This window comes from Pelmatolapia mariae, linkage group LG2 (genome assembly GCF_036321145.2).
Source record: "Pelmatolapia mariae isolate MD_Pm_ZW linkage group LG2, Pm_UMD_F_2, whole genome shotgun sequence".
NCBI classification, from domain to species: Eukaryota; Metazoa; Chordata; class Actinopteri; order Cichliformes; family Cichlidae; genus Pelmatolapia; species Pelmatolapia mariae.
This window is the reverse complement of record NC_086228.1, coordinates 5,323,044-5,338,298: the sequence shown is the minus strand read 5'-3', so window position 1 is coordinate 5,338,298 and position 15,255 is coordinate 5,323,044. Positions and strand designations below refer to the sequence as shown.

General features: G+C 40.2%; 1 protein-coding gene across 2 annotated transcripts; it reads right to left on the bottom strand.

The window, feature by feature from the left end:
- Positions 1-2,639: 2,639 nt before the first annotated feature.
- neurl1b (neuralized E3 ubiquitin protein ligase 1B) lies at positions 2,640-14,693 on the bottom strand. 2 transcript variants are annotated; one of them, XM_063491355.1, is made up of 6 exons: positions 14,431-14,693; positions 9,999-10,243; positions 9,572-9,905; positions 7,183-7,923; positions 3,913-4,038; positions 2,640-3,524 (listed from the first exon to the last, which is right to left on the bottom strand). In XM_063491355.1, the coding sequence occupies exons 1-6, from the start codon at positions 14,459-14,461 to the stop codon at positions 3,277-3,279; spliced, it is 1,725 nt and encodes a 574-aa protein (XP_063347425.1). In that variant the 5' UTR covers positions 14,462-14,693; the 3' UTR covers positions 2,640-3,276. The 2 variants fall into 2 exon arrangements, with proteins under 2 accessions (XP_063347425.1, XP_063347416.1); XM_063491346.1 differs by having other exon boundaries at positions 9,999-10,246; positions 14,431-14,692.
- Between the last annotated feature and the right edge of the window lie 562 nt (positions 14,694-15,255).

Genomic DNA, 15,255 nt, shown 5'->3' with positions numbered 1-15,255 from the left:
GCTTTTACAAGTCAACAAGTGCAAAAAAAAGAGGACGGTTAGTCACCCTACTAGTACCAAGAAAGTTTTTTAGTACCTGCTCACCACTGCTGTGATATGGGCAGGTACTAAAGTGTGACATCATCAGACTGCATGCCACCAATTGGCTGATCAGTAGCATCACTCGATGAGTCATGAGAAGGTCTTGTTCACAAAAATTAAAACCCCCACTTTTTAAAACCCAGCAACAGGAGAAATGGCTACAAAAACAAAACAAAAGAGTGTCTTGGTCTTCCTTTCCAGGGCCATCCTCATGTGAGAACATTTCAGCATAGCTTTTGATGGTTTTTTCGACTGCACTTGTGGACACAGTCAAAGTTTTAGCAATTTTCCAGGCTGACCAACCTTCACTTCTTAAAGTAATGATGGACTGTCATTTCTCTTTACTTAGCTTATTGGTTCTTGCCATAATATGAATTCTAACAGTTGTCAAATAGGGCTGTGAGCTGTGTACCAACCTGACTTCTGCACAACACAGCTGATGGTCCCAACCCCATTAAGGAGGCAAGAAATTCCACAAATGAACCCTGACAAGGCCCACCTGTGAAGTGAAAACCATTTCAGGTGACTACATAATGAAGCTCATTGAGAGCAGGCCGAGGGTTTCCAGCACTGTCAACAAAGCAAAGGGTGGCTACTTTGAGGAATCTAATATATAAATATATTTAGAGTTATTTTTATTTCCATATATTCTATCTATCTATCTATCTATCTATCTATCTATCTATCTATCTATCTATTCTTCTCTGCTTATCTGTAAATGTAGATATTTTGTGTATTCTAAAATGCCTTTATACTTTGAATATACCCTAACCATAGCTTCTCTGTCTGGTTTGATCACTGGTTAACATATAGTTGCAGCAACATTAGCTTTTATTTGATGTTAGCTGCTTGACTGTAACTACATTCTCTGGCAACTTCTGAGAAAATCATGAACATTTGGCCCTACTTACAGCATTTGATTTTCAGCCACTCCAAAACAAACCCACAACCATTAACCCATAAACTTGTGATTTTTAAACTATGAGCTTCTGGCTAACCACTTACCAACAAGGTTCATATTTATATACCCATGACAGAGCTGGAGAGTAATTAGCATCTCACTGATGTCATGTCCACAGTATAACCACAGCATGTATTTTGGTTTGACTTAGAAGGGGAAAAAGAATGAAGCCTCATTGCACATGTGCTGTTCTACAGGCTTTCTGAAGTTTTTCTTTGGTTCCTTTTTCGCTCATTTTCTGTCCAGTCCTTGTACCTGACCATTTCAGAGGAATGTTTGGTTTGGTTTCTTAAGGCACCACATATTGACCTGTGGATCAGTCATGAAAAAAGATGCAATAAACTCAATGGATGAACCAGTGTTGTGTCACTCAAAGAACCAATTTTAAATAATATCAGTTGGCTTTTGGCAGCACGGTAGAGCAGTGGTTAGCACTATTGCTTCATAGCAAGAATGTCCTGGGTTCAAATCCACCATCTGGCCTGGGCCTTTCTGTGTGGAGTGTGCATGCTTTTCTGTTTACGTGGGTTCTCTCCGGGTATTCTGGCTTCCTCCCAAGACATGCGGTGAGCGGGGTTAGGTTAATTCTAAATTGCTTATAAGTGTGAATGGTTGGCCCTAGCGATCTGTTCAGGCTGTACCCTAGGTGGGATAGGATAGATAGATAGCTCTGCAGGCACTTTGTTGTTAACAGTCTGTCGCAAAAAACACAGTTTGTTCCAATTTGTTTAGTTGAAGGTACAAAAACTGCCAAAGACAGTTTGACAGACATAAAACTGTATTTTTACACCAACAAGGTGGTTCCCAAATCTCTGCATTGTGTCCAGTGTGTCATTAAAAAAACTTGGAGGAAACTGTACAAGTAGAAGTGACAGACATAAAAACTACGCAGATGAACAGTATCTGAAAGTTATGACTTTAAGAAAACGGCAAAATCCAGCAGAGGCCTGGATTTGCTGGACCTGCGAGATCCAGCTGACCCATCCAAGTAATCCATCTACTGTTCACTGAAGCCTCATCAGAAATGGTCACAGTGGAAGGGTGGCTGTCAAGAAACCATTCATAAGGAAGAGAAACAGGGAGAAAAGGGTGAGGTATGCCAAGTTTACAAGAACTGGACTGATATCGGTGGCAACAGGTCTGATGGAATGAAGACTACTTGGAGAAATTACATGAAAGCTTGTCTAAGAGTTTAGACTGGGTTAAAGAATAAAGGTTGTCACACCAAATAATAACTTTCAAGCCTGTTAGAACTGTACAAGCTCTGTTTTTGCCTTTTGTACTGTGTTGCCATGCGTGTTTAAATCAATAGATTTATAGTCAATAAATGACTGCACCTACTTCCCATTTTCCTAGCAAAATATAAAGAAATTAGGGGTGTCTCAAGACCTTTTGTACTACAATTTGTAAAATCATAAAAATTTCTATATACTATAAACATTTCTGCAATATTAAACAATAAAAAAGTATAATGTAATGCTATACAAAACTACATTTCTACAAACTGAACTCTGATTACACAACCTCATCAGATCACGGGTGCTTTTTAAAGTTCTGTATAAGTGTTAATAAGAAAGGCGACACACTTAAACACACTTAAATCATTTTATTAATCTCACGTTGTGCAAAGCCGGGTCCTTTCTGTTACACTTTTCAAACATTCCATTCCAACACACTCATATATACTACTAGAACCTTCTTTCTACCTACTACTACAACTTTTATTGCATAAATTCTGTGCCCTTTCCCACCACAAACTTTCAGTACTGTACATTGGAAATATGGCTAGGATTGTTAGTATAATTACTTGGACACATTATGTGACAAAAATCTAAGGCACTAGAAGTCATAGACGATGGTCCGCATATTCTGCTAAAGCACACATAATTCTAGGACGATGACGATGACAAACGAGATATTCAGGAGAGGCTTTTTCTGCTCAACGAATAGATGTGACATCACATGGGAAACACAAAATGGGAGCACGGGTTTCATCTCTTCTTTCATAGCCAGAATCCAGGTGCTCATGTATGGATACTGTGTATTAAAAATGAGCCTCAACACAGTTCAGTCTGACTCAAGATATAAAATCTGATAGGCACAGTTATGTCCTAGTGTGGCTAATCTCCAGTTGGGATCAAGATCCATGTACACATGTACAGCAAAGCCTGAGAAGGAGCAACAGGTGGTATCCCACAGCGGAAGTCACCTCACCTGTTTGAACTTTTGAGCCATCACGGCCGATATGTTTTGATAACATCTTTGATAGGCCTCCGGCATATCGGACAGCAGGCATTAATCTGTCTTTTCAGCTTGAGCCCACAGTCGTTGCACAGGCACATGTGTCCGCAGGTGTAGATGACTGTGTCAACCTCTTGGTCAAAGCAAACGGTGCATTCTCCGTTTTTTCCTGCAGAGGGCAGTTCTGAGGCAGTGAGAGCCGGAGAGGTGGGAGGACTGAGAGGCGAGCTGGGAGCAGTCACTGGAGAAAAAGCAAGAAAACATATGTGGGTATTTTTAAAAAGAGCAGCACGGGTGCATGCAGACAGATACCTTTTGGTCATGTTGTTATAGGAAGAAAATTCCAGGTTCAGATCAGCACTACTACTGCTTTTATTCATTTGTGAATGAGTTAGTTTTATGTCTACTTTTACATGCCTTTTTAATTTATGAGCCAGTCTTAATCTGAGACCTAAAGATTTGCTAAATTATCAATGCTTAATACAGCAGCAGAGTTTACTGGGGCTTAATCAACTGATTGTTGGTTATACATAATACAAGAACCCACACAAACCCATATTACAGTGATCTTGAGAGGGTTTCTATATACATTGTAGCCTTGGGTATGTTGTCAACATTTGGCAACTTACCCAGAGAGGATTCAGAGGCAGAGGAGGATCTGTTGACACTGAATGCCAGGTCTGAGTCACTGTCATCTGGGCTGCTGCTCTGTGAAGTGGTGGGGGATGTAGAAGGAGGACTGGACTGCAGTGTTCCTGTGTCGCAAATATAAATACACATGAACAAACTCCATATAATTGGACTCATGTAGTGGCTTTTAAAGTTGAGCTGTGTAGCTGGTATGTTCTGGGGCAATGTGCCCTTGAAATGTTTGACAGTAACACTAGAGATTTAGGATTTATTCTGACCATGTCTAACCAGTCAGATTAGATATGCATGTGTCCTTCGTGGACTGATTTTTCTTCTTTTTTTAGGAGAAAATCGGGGGATCAGAAACCGTTAAAAATTAGACTAGGACAGAGAGGTCACAGCTCAAGGCTGAACAAGCTCACATAGACATAAACTATTCAAATGCCTTCAAATTCCTTCAGCCTGGGAAAAAATGAATTGTAGGGGCTAGAATAGACTTTCATTATTTTAGTACTATAGCAAAACATTTTACGGAAATATGCTCATTTGTTTTGTGTCAAAGAGATGAATATGAAGATTGATGCCACTCTTGTTCTGTACATTACATAAGCTTGTCTCCACATATACAGAACTGCATGCCACAGACAGTATCACTGTGCACAGAAGAACCAGAGGTATCACATAGTTTTTTTTTACTCTCCCACACTCATTTTGTTTGGAGATTATAGGGCAAGAACTATAGACTTCACTTCCCTCTCTGCATGGATTTGTTCATTAGTCTGCTTGTTTCAAGAGACATGTGACTTTAAAAGTTGTTTCCTTTTTAAACTTTGGACATTGAGAGTCAGTGAAACAAGTAAGGGCATGCTGTTGGGGGATTAGCTGGAAATTCACTCAGGCCAAATGAATACGCTTACAAAAAAACTAAACACGGGAAATGACACATGCCCAGGCTAAAGGCGTAACCTATTTGCTGAGTGGGAAAACAACAGGCAACTTCTCAGTCATGACTGAACAAGAGGAACTTTGATCACATGATATCTCTGTTATTTTTGTGCCTTCTCTTTAATGCAGTTTTTTCAAACATAACGTAAACAAGTTTATAAAAGAACCAGACCAAAAATTTTGAGGTAAACTAAATCAAAGATAAAGTGTACCAAAGAGTCTTTTTGTCTTTGATTACAATAGATGTGTCTTTTGCTAGTAGCAGCTAATATAAAACTGACAAGCTTAGCAGGTGGCTATCTGCTACACTGTACTTGTAAATGGAGTCCTTAACCATTTTTTGGAGTTGCTGTTGATGTTTTGTGACACAGTTTTAATGCAAATTCCTCACTGACAATATGCCCAGCTGTGGAGTTATTTGTGCATGTGAACAAGACTTCAAAGGTAATTATGGAGTTCCACAGGGTTGTGTGCTGGGACCACTACTTTTTATGTTATGAGTGCTTCCTTGAGGCAATATTATTAGAATATATGGCATATATTTTCTTTGCTTAATAGACAATACCTGGTTTTATTTATGTGTGACGTCAGATGACAAATCAAATAAATTAGTTAATCAACAGGCGCATTTTAAATACGTAAAGGACTGGATGTCATGTAATTTTCTTCTCCTAGATTCAGACAAAATTGAGTCTATCTTTGTCCTTCTGCGTGCGCATTAAACAAATATGTATGACTGCTTTCATTCATATGCACAATATCTCTAAAATTAGAAAAACCGTCTCTTAGAGTGACGCTGAAAAACTGTTATATTTCATTACAATCTGACTGTTTTGAAGGTTCACTGAAAAACCTTCAGTCGATGAGAATACTGCAGCAAGAATACTAACAGGGACGAGAAAGAGAGATCATATTTTTCCGATATTGGTTTCTCTTCGCTTGCTACAAGTTAAACTGAGAATTGAAGTTAAAACTCATCTGCTTACATACAAAGCTTTTAAAAATAAGGTCTCACCATATGTTGAAGACCTCATGATACCATTTTATCCTAATAGAGCAGTTCATTCTCAGAGGGAAGGCTTATTTATGGTTCCTAGAGCTTCTAAAAGTAGAATAAGAGGCAGCATTTTCAGCTATCAGCCCCCTGTCCTGTGGTACCAGCTCCTAGTTTGGACTCAGGCAACAGGCACCCTGTTTAGTTTTAAGATTAGGCTTAAAGCTTTCGTTTATAATAAAGCTTTGAGTTTGGGCTGAATCAGGTGACTCTGAATCATCCCTTAGTTATGCTGCTATAAGCTCAGGATGTTGGAGCTATTCTCCTCCACTCCCCATGTGTTTATACACCAGTGCTGTATGTCATTAAATCTTGTCTTCTCTCTCCAAAGTGTGTTTTTAGTCCTGTCTCCCTATGAGGTCTTTTTCTTTTTTTCTTTCAGCTCAACCCCAATGAGGCATGGCAGATAGCTGCCACTCCCTAAGTTTGGTTCTTCCTGTTAAAAGAGAGTTTTTTCCTTCCCACTGTCGCCAAGAGCCGACTGATTATTAGGATTCTGTCTCTAATATTGTAGGGTCTTTACCTTACAATAGTGCCTTAAGGTGACTGTTGTTAAGATCTGGCACTTTATAAATACAAGTGAACTGAAATAATTGTGCTTGCAGACAGTACAAGAAATCTAGTTTAGGTTTTTCAGTGAGTGAAGTTCTAGTAATCTCTTTTTTATGTGGGCACCAAAGAGCAAGTGCCTGTCCGATGCACCACCACAGTCCATAGACATATGGGTATACCTTGCTCACCAAGCTTGCTAATATTAGGTGATAACTTCTAACTTAAAATAATTTATTTCATCTAACCCTGGGTACTGCTAAAGTCAGGGCTGCAAATGCATGCTGGCAAACAAACTGGTGAAGTTGTGGTGGGCAAGTCCCTACAGTCTATGGTAATGTAGTCTGGAACTGGCAGCCTCAAAGGGATGAGGAGTAAGCTACAGAGGTCTGGCAACTTCTTTCAAACTCCTTACCCTTAGATATTTATTTCATCTCCATGCTAGTAGTCCTTAGCCCTGAATGACACTGACTCAAGTGACATCAATCGAGGCACATTACGAAACATTGCAATCTGTTTTATGTAATGCAGTGGTATTACCTAAGACCTGTAACTTTTTTATTTAGTACTTTTTGTTTTTCTTTCTGGTTTTCCTTCTCATCTAAGTGGATTAATTACCTTAGTAAAATTCAAGGACATTTGGAATTACAGTGAAAAAGGAATAATAAATATCGGGGTTCGATTCTTGATATCGATTGTGTGCTGCTTTAAATACACGTACCAAGTATCCTGAGTCTGTTAACAGCCCCATGCAGGGTGAAAAAGGCCCACAGGACCTGAGAGGAGTCCACACAGATCAGCCTGCCACGTCCCACTCCGTTCACCCCATGGTGCACCTCTCCACTGGGCAGCAGACTGAAGCTGAGCACGTCTCCAGAGCAAGGCATCGGGAAGACCCGGTGCACCACCCAATACTCTTTGCGGTCCAGAAGAACTTCAGGGTCTGCTGGCAGGTCCCCAGCATGTAGATTAGCTGGGTCGCAGGATGTTAAACCAAATGACAACGCCCCAAAGTATGGCAGGCCTAGGTGGCCAACCTCCACGTACAAAGTCTCACCCACGTGAAAGGGCCGGTCAGTGAACACCAGAGTCCGACTGCTGTCCAGAAAATGAATGCAAGCAGCTGAACGGTCTGCAGAGAGTATTACATCAGAGCCACGGATGAGGTGAAAGTGCAAATCATTGTCCAGCGGAGAAGAGAGACCCCGGACCACCCTTGGGACAATGAATCCAGTGGAAGCAGATGAGGATGATGTGGAGGAGGAAGAGGTGGAGGAGCAGCAGGGGATGAGCTGAGTGTAGTTATTGAGCTGGAGGTTGGCCATCTTGGCAGCAGCCGCCTGGTTGTTTTCCAACTGATTGTTGCTGTAATTGGCTGAGTCGTGGCTACTCTGGGGGAGATAGGCACTCAGACGGGCCGCACTCAGGCAGCTGGATCCCACACTCTCAGCAAACGTGCTGTCTGTGGTGGAAAATATGGAAAAGCAAGTACGTGACTTGGACATAGAATTACATGATCCTTCCCAGATAAGCTCAGGTCACTTCCTTTCTCGGTGTTCCTTTTCTCTTTGTTCTAGGAATTCCTTTTCATAGTAAAACTATGACATGAAAGCAGTAAGCCCTGGGATCCTACTTGTGTTGCTGCAGACACTTTGATGTCTTTGCAATGTGCTTTTTTGGTTGCTGGTTTTTTTGGTGAGGTAAGCACCCAATAATTGATCTGATTATCACATACTGTGGGAATTCTTATAGGAAAACAATGGTAACAAGGCCCTTAATACAAGTTTGACTTTTTCAGTTGTTTTCTTTCAAGCAATAAATGCTTCAAAATAAAACAACAGAAAATATTTAGATTTAAGATTTTGAAATCATGCAATAATTGGTATTTTTAGCTATAAAGAGAACGAACAAAAAATAATAACAAATAAATGGACCTGTTTCAGACATATTGCTCATTAATAAACAACTATAAAAAGTAGTACATTAAGGTTTTTGAGGATTTCCTGTATTTTTTAGCAGTGCAAAGCAATTCTCGCCTTGAGCATTATGTTAAAAAAAGACAGAGAAAAAAAGACATGTTGGCATATATGACATCTCTGCAAAAACACTTCTGTCTATCTGTGGTGGTATTTAATGCTTATTCTTACCGTTGCTGACAGCAAGCAGCTTTGAAATAAGAAATCAAACATGACTTTCACACAGTAAGCAACAACAGTTTGCTGACATCCTTTCTGATAAATCCTCTTGACGGACACTCCAAAGAGAGCTAGACTAAGCATCTGTGCTTAGAGCCCTTCATACGCCGCTCTTGTTATGATGTTTGTTGTGCCGTTAAATAAACCTTCCCTCTCAGAACAAATAAGCTCTGTTGGTCCTGAGCTCGTGTGTCATTCAATATTTTATTTGCCTCCCTATTTCATTTCCTTTCTTTGCCATCATGTGCTCTCTAAACGGCCGCAGTCCGTGCAGAGAATCCACAGCACAGCTGAAATTGTCTGTTTTAGAGACTGATATAAACAAGTCTGCCGCTAGTAGTCCTCCTTTGACTTATGATGCATTCCTTTATTACTATTTCTAGTGATGCAGGAGCAGTTGAGCACACTGGCCCCTTACCAAAGCTCCTGGGATCTGCCGACTTGACCAAACAAGGCCAGAGCTCCTGTCAGACTGAAGATAAACACACCCAGTACATATGAGAGGGAAGCGCGGGGGAAAGGGTGATGGAAATGATGGCAGAGTCAAGGGAGAATGTAATAAAGTGCAGGAAACTGATAGTAAGAAAGTGTTAAAGGAGGAGAAGAAGAGTGGTTTGAAGTGCTCAGGCTGAACCGACTACTCACTACAAACTAACTACTCCTACAAACTCATCCTGTGGTGCTGCAGGGCTTTGTAGAACTCCCAAGAAGCTGCTTGAATTTGCTGTGAATATGTTAAAAACCATAAAAATATGTCACTGCAGTTAAAACGTTCTAGCTGACTGATGAAGCTGAGTAAAGTTATTTTCATCCTTTTCCAAAAAGTTTGCGGCTCGCCTCACTCAGCTGCAGTCCCAACAAAAAACATAAGCATTTGATTAGGGTGAGAATACAACAACATAAGAAGATGCTTACCAAGCAGTGTGACCTCCTGAGTGATGCCGTAGATATCTATGATGGCCCACAGTGGACAGCCGATGCTGAGTCCACAGTGAAAGAGGATGGGCTCGCCTTCGTTGATGCTATAGAAAACTCTTCCATGGCGATCAGCCCAGAAAGCCAAAATGTTGTCCTTCAGGGCCAGTCTCTCGGGCAGAGCCTTGGCCCAGTAACCGGGTCGAGTCACCAGGTCTGGGCAAGCATACTTGGGGATATCAGCAGCAGCTAACTCACTGGGATCCAAGCTAGTAAAACCAAAACGTAAAGCTCCACTCCATCCAGTGTGCACACCAGTCAAGCGAAGACGCACCTGAATAACACAGTTTAACAACCTTTTAGTTTGATTCTTTAAATGAATACCTCCTTAAAAAGTCTCAAAACTAATTAAGGAAAGAAAACAAACCTTTTCATAAAGGTGCACAGGCCGATGGCTGAAAGTGATGCCGTTGCAGAAACTGTTCTTACGGGTGGCACGCCGAAGCTGCCCATCCAGCCTGATGTTCTTGCCTTTAGCGTGTGGGTGAAAGCGAGGTGACTCCATGTTGATACTGACTGGGGGAGCAGATGTTCTTCTTTCAACAGCTGCCCCATTGTTAGGCAGGGTGTAGTACTGCCGAGTAGCCACTGGGCGGGGTTGCAGAGTTGTATCTACTAGTAGAGAAAAGAGGTACAATAGAGAAGAAAGGCAATAAAGAGCCTGCTAATTATGGAGAATAACATGGTATGTGAACAGCATGTCCGCTTTTGTATGACTCAGACAAGGTCAGGACACACGGCGCATATATATATATATATATATATATATATATATATATATACATGTATATATATATATATATATATACATGTATATATATATATATATATATATATATATATATATATATATATATATATATATATATACATACATACATATACATGTGTGTGTGTGTGTGTGTATTATGATAAAATAGCTTGTTTAAAAGTGGCCAGTGACAGCTGGTTTAGAGGGCAGAGGTAAGTTGCATACTTTATTCCCCATAATAAGTTTTTAAAAACTCTCTGCTCTTCCCAACAAGGAGTTTCTTTTAGCATGTAGTCCATATTTACAGTATAAAAAGGCAAACTGTCCCAAATCAGTCATCTCACCACATCCGTAAGGGGTATTTATATCTCAAAATGAAATACTGTAAATTTAGTCAAAACCATGTCCACGCACCACCGGGAAACATAAAAAGTAGTGGGCTTGGTTAAAACTAACATAAACACACACACACACACACGTATCTATCTATCTAGATAGATAGATAGATAGATATACATACATATATATATATATATATATATATATATATATATATATATATATATATATATATATATAGATAGATAGATATACATACATATATATATATATATATATATATATATATATATACATATATATATATGTATGTATATATATATATATATATATATATATATATATATACATATATATATATGTATGTATATATATATATATATATAGATAGATATATATAGATAGATATATATAGATAGATATATATATATATACATATATATCTAGAGAGAGAGAGAATAATAAAAATCATTTTAAGATTTCCTCCTATTTATGAGGTACACACATCCGTGGCCTAAAATCCCTGAATAGCCCCTTTGATTCTTCCACAGTTATCTTCAGAAGTGGGGGATGAATCACACAGTGCCTAGTCAGTATAGAAATACCCAAATAAAAAAAGCTTAATCTTTGATCTCATCTTCATAGGAGTCAATGCCCTTCTGGGGAAAGGAATTTCTTTATGAGCAAAACAAATTAACAATCTTCAGGAATCAAACAGGACAAACCATAAAGTAGCTTAAGAGAGAGCTGGGGGGGGGGGGTTGGGTTAACTATTAAATGGCATTAAAGCTTTAGATTATTGTTTAAGGTATAGATTGGCTCAGATTCAATTTTCAAAGGGATGCTGGGTTTCTACAGTCCACCGGGGCCGCAGAGTGATTACATTTGTTTAAAATTCACAGCGAAAAAGACAATAACTCAGTGAAATGTTCCACAGTACATTTCCTAAATTAGACATTATCACTGATTATATTCTAAACTATGAAGCAGCAGCAAGAACATCTGTAACATCTCAAATGATGTGCTGGTGCCCCTTCCCTTTCCACTCTAGGAATTTAGCTTATGAAAGAGTAAAATATACTTTGGTCAAATGGAGTTGGCCGGACTATGTTGGGGCTTAGCCTATAGGCCTTCAGCTCATCTGCCTTGCTGACAGAGTGACATAGTGGGAGTCTGCAGTTAAAGGACCAAGCCTGATATAGACACTTGTTTGCCATTATTAGATGAAAGGCATAGCACAACAGGTCATGCAGCAAGGGACAGCTCACAGCAAGGTCTGTGTTAGCCCTAGCTGGTTTCTCTCATGAATACACATTACATTGGCGCCACAGAGATCACTGGGTACTTATTTCTGAAAAATAAGTACCCAGTGATCTTTCAAAATGTCAGTATGCCATTTAGTAAACCTGCCACCATTCGGCAGAGTCATCTTTGAAGCATCTTTTAACAAGCGAATCCTCTGCTTAGCATTCACTCTAGTTGTTCATTCCTACCATCTGAAACAATCCACACCAAAACTACTTTGCTAGTGTTAGAATGAGGTCATAGCTTTGATCCATTGGATCAGTGCATGGTATTCTATGGCCTTCATAGCCGCCAGATTTCAACCCAACTGAGCAGCTGTAAGACCTTTTGGACCAGGATGTTAAACAACGCAGCCCACTGTCCTAATCACGACACCATGTGGGGGAATATATTTAAAAAATGGTCATCAGTCCCTCTAGAAGACAGCCACAATGGGTCACTGCGAGGTATTCTATGGCCTTCATAGCCACCAGAAATAAACCCAAGAGAACAGCTATAGGACCTTTTGGACCAGCGCATTAAAAAATGCCGTCCACTCTTCTGTTCTGACTGATTCTGTCCACTGGTTATTCCTTCAATCTGTCACTCATTTCTAAGTCATCTGCAGCTTTCTGGAAAGAAGCTTAAATTAACATTCAAAATCAGAAATCTGTGCTATCTAATCTGAGCTGGAGCCATTTTACAGTGAACAAAGTCCAGGCAGCTGATCAGAAATTGTTTTGTTTTTTTTAGTTCAGCTAATGTGGTGGTGGAGGTTATTGCCGTCAGACAAATTCCTTGCATACAGCATATTCAGTATCTGCTACCGTACATGAATCAGTTGGCTTTAGAGAAGAGTTGGGGCATGGGAACGTTGTCTTGCTCTTGATGAATGGAAAAAAGCGCAAATAAATGCAATCATAAGACTTCACAAGACAAACTGCCGTGCCAAAGAGAGCTTTTTGATAGTAAATCTGATTATGTGTATTCGTCAGAGTTATCTTTGGCCACGAGATGATCAGGCTCTTTAGTCACTCATATGTCTCAGATGTATGTGTTCATCACATTGTAAATGATTCAGTGAGCAAGACAATGTGGATTTTAAGGGAATTTCAGGGTCTTTTCTTTTTCTTCTATCTTTATCAGTTATGCATATGAATTTCCTGGTAATCACCTCTAAAGCCAACAAAATAACTCTGTGCGACGAGAAGATATACTCTGTGATATGGAGTGCATAAATGCAGATATTTGATTAAAACATTAATAGGATCCAGGCTGCTCCTGTTTTTCTATGACTAAACATTCTCAGGCCAAACCCCACTTCAGCTGCTCTGGCAGCAACCACATCGTTTAGCCAGTGAGTGGGTCTGTTGGGGGCGTGGGAGGGTGACAGACATTAAATCAAAGTGATATGTGGAACTGATTATCAAGTAATGTGCTCTAGGTGTCACCATAAAGTGGCTCAGAAGGAGGCATTCTGAGAGCTCATTACAGCAGCTTTATTCAAAAACTAGGGGCTGACAATCAACCCACATGCAAATCACTGGCAATCACTTGAGACTGTACTTTACATAAAACACCTCTGATACTCGGAGATACTGGAAACCATCACTAGCAAATATAGTTGCATATATTAAGAATGTGGCCTAGTTTCATATTTGTTCAGTTACTGTTTGTGGTGATTTTTCTTGTTTTGCTTCTTGATGTGTCTTTATAGTGCATGCCCTTGGTGATTTTAGTCTGTAATCATACCAGAATCTAAGGCAAATAAACAGCCTGATATTTGCTGTTAGTGCCACACATTAAGAGAAAAAAAGGAAACGGGAAGTAAAAAGAAAAAAAAAGCTCAATCCTTGTTTATCATAGCAATGGTGACACTAAAAAATGAAAATAAATAAATAAAAAGCTTAAAATTTAAATCAATTTAATGTGCAAAGTGTTGTATTTTCAACTAATTTGCAAGCAGAAATATAACTAAGGGCAGGTTACCCACTTCCTCACTGTATGTTCTGTAGTTATTTATGAGCTAAATAACTGCCATATTATTTATGTAGCTGCAGTTTATTAATGCCCAAGCATCAGATCCTCAGCATTAGCTTAAATAGTCACTTTTCTGAGTATTTTCGATGCTAATGCTCTCAATATTTTGAGGCCACATCCCTTTGTATAAACCTCGTAAATGATGCCTTCAAAGTGATTATGAGGAGAAACGCGGCTGCTGCTGCTGCTGCTGGAGCGCTCGCTTGGACTCGCTCCCTGGGAATCACGCTCTGCGCCCCCGTGATGGGAAGCGCGTCTGTACGCAGAGCGAACACAAGTAGGACAAGCCATGTGTATCACTGGGTATCAAACCGTTCCGCACAGACACCCTATCTTGTGTAAACATTACCAGCCTCGTTAATGATAAATCAGTAATGAGCCTCACCTATCAAAGGTTTAGGTGTTGAATTTCCCATTATATCCAGAAATTTCTCGCGCCGGCTGACAACTTAATCCCGATTGCAGTGCTTCTCTGTCCATCCATGTATCACGGGTCTGCTGAGTATTTGCCTGGACCTGCTTCAGTCTTTAGTATCAGTGCCTTCCGATCGCTCTGTACCTCCCCGCTGGACCACCGACACGCTCTTCTTAATGTCAACAGCAAGCGCTGCGACAGGCAGACACCTCCAACTGGCGCACAGCAGCCCCCTCCTTTCTTTAGTACGGGCTCCCCTCTGCACGACTTTAAAGACACAGCGAGCATAGATTCTCCCCCCCCCCCCCCCCCCCCACCTCAAAAACATCTCAGAGCCTCTTAATAATTAATCGTGATTTAATCACCGCTATAATGAACCCCGGAGGGCGTGTAGCCTTTAAGACAAACAGTATGTTTGATAGAGATGCAAAAGGAGAGTCTGTTGAGATATTTGCATATAATGACTGCATGCTGGAAAGTTTGGCAACAATAAAATGACTCCATCATGGCTGTTTAACGGATGTGGTGGTAGTAGTGGCAGGGGGTGGGGGTGAATTAATCTACAAAAAGTTAACAGATAGATTGATAGATAGCAAAACTGTAAATCACAGATCCCTAAAGCAATATACACACTAATGGCAAGGGGAGCGACCCAGATTTTATCACTCACTCATAGAGTGCACGGCAGATAAGGATTCCACACTTTTGATAAAAGTCCAAGCACTGTATGAGGAAATCCCCTTTTTCCCCACCCTATCCTCTGTCCTCCCACAGCCTTGACTGCTGTGCTTCTCT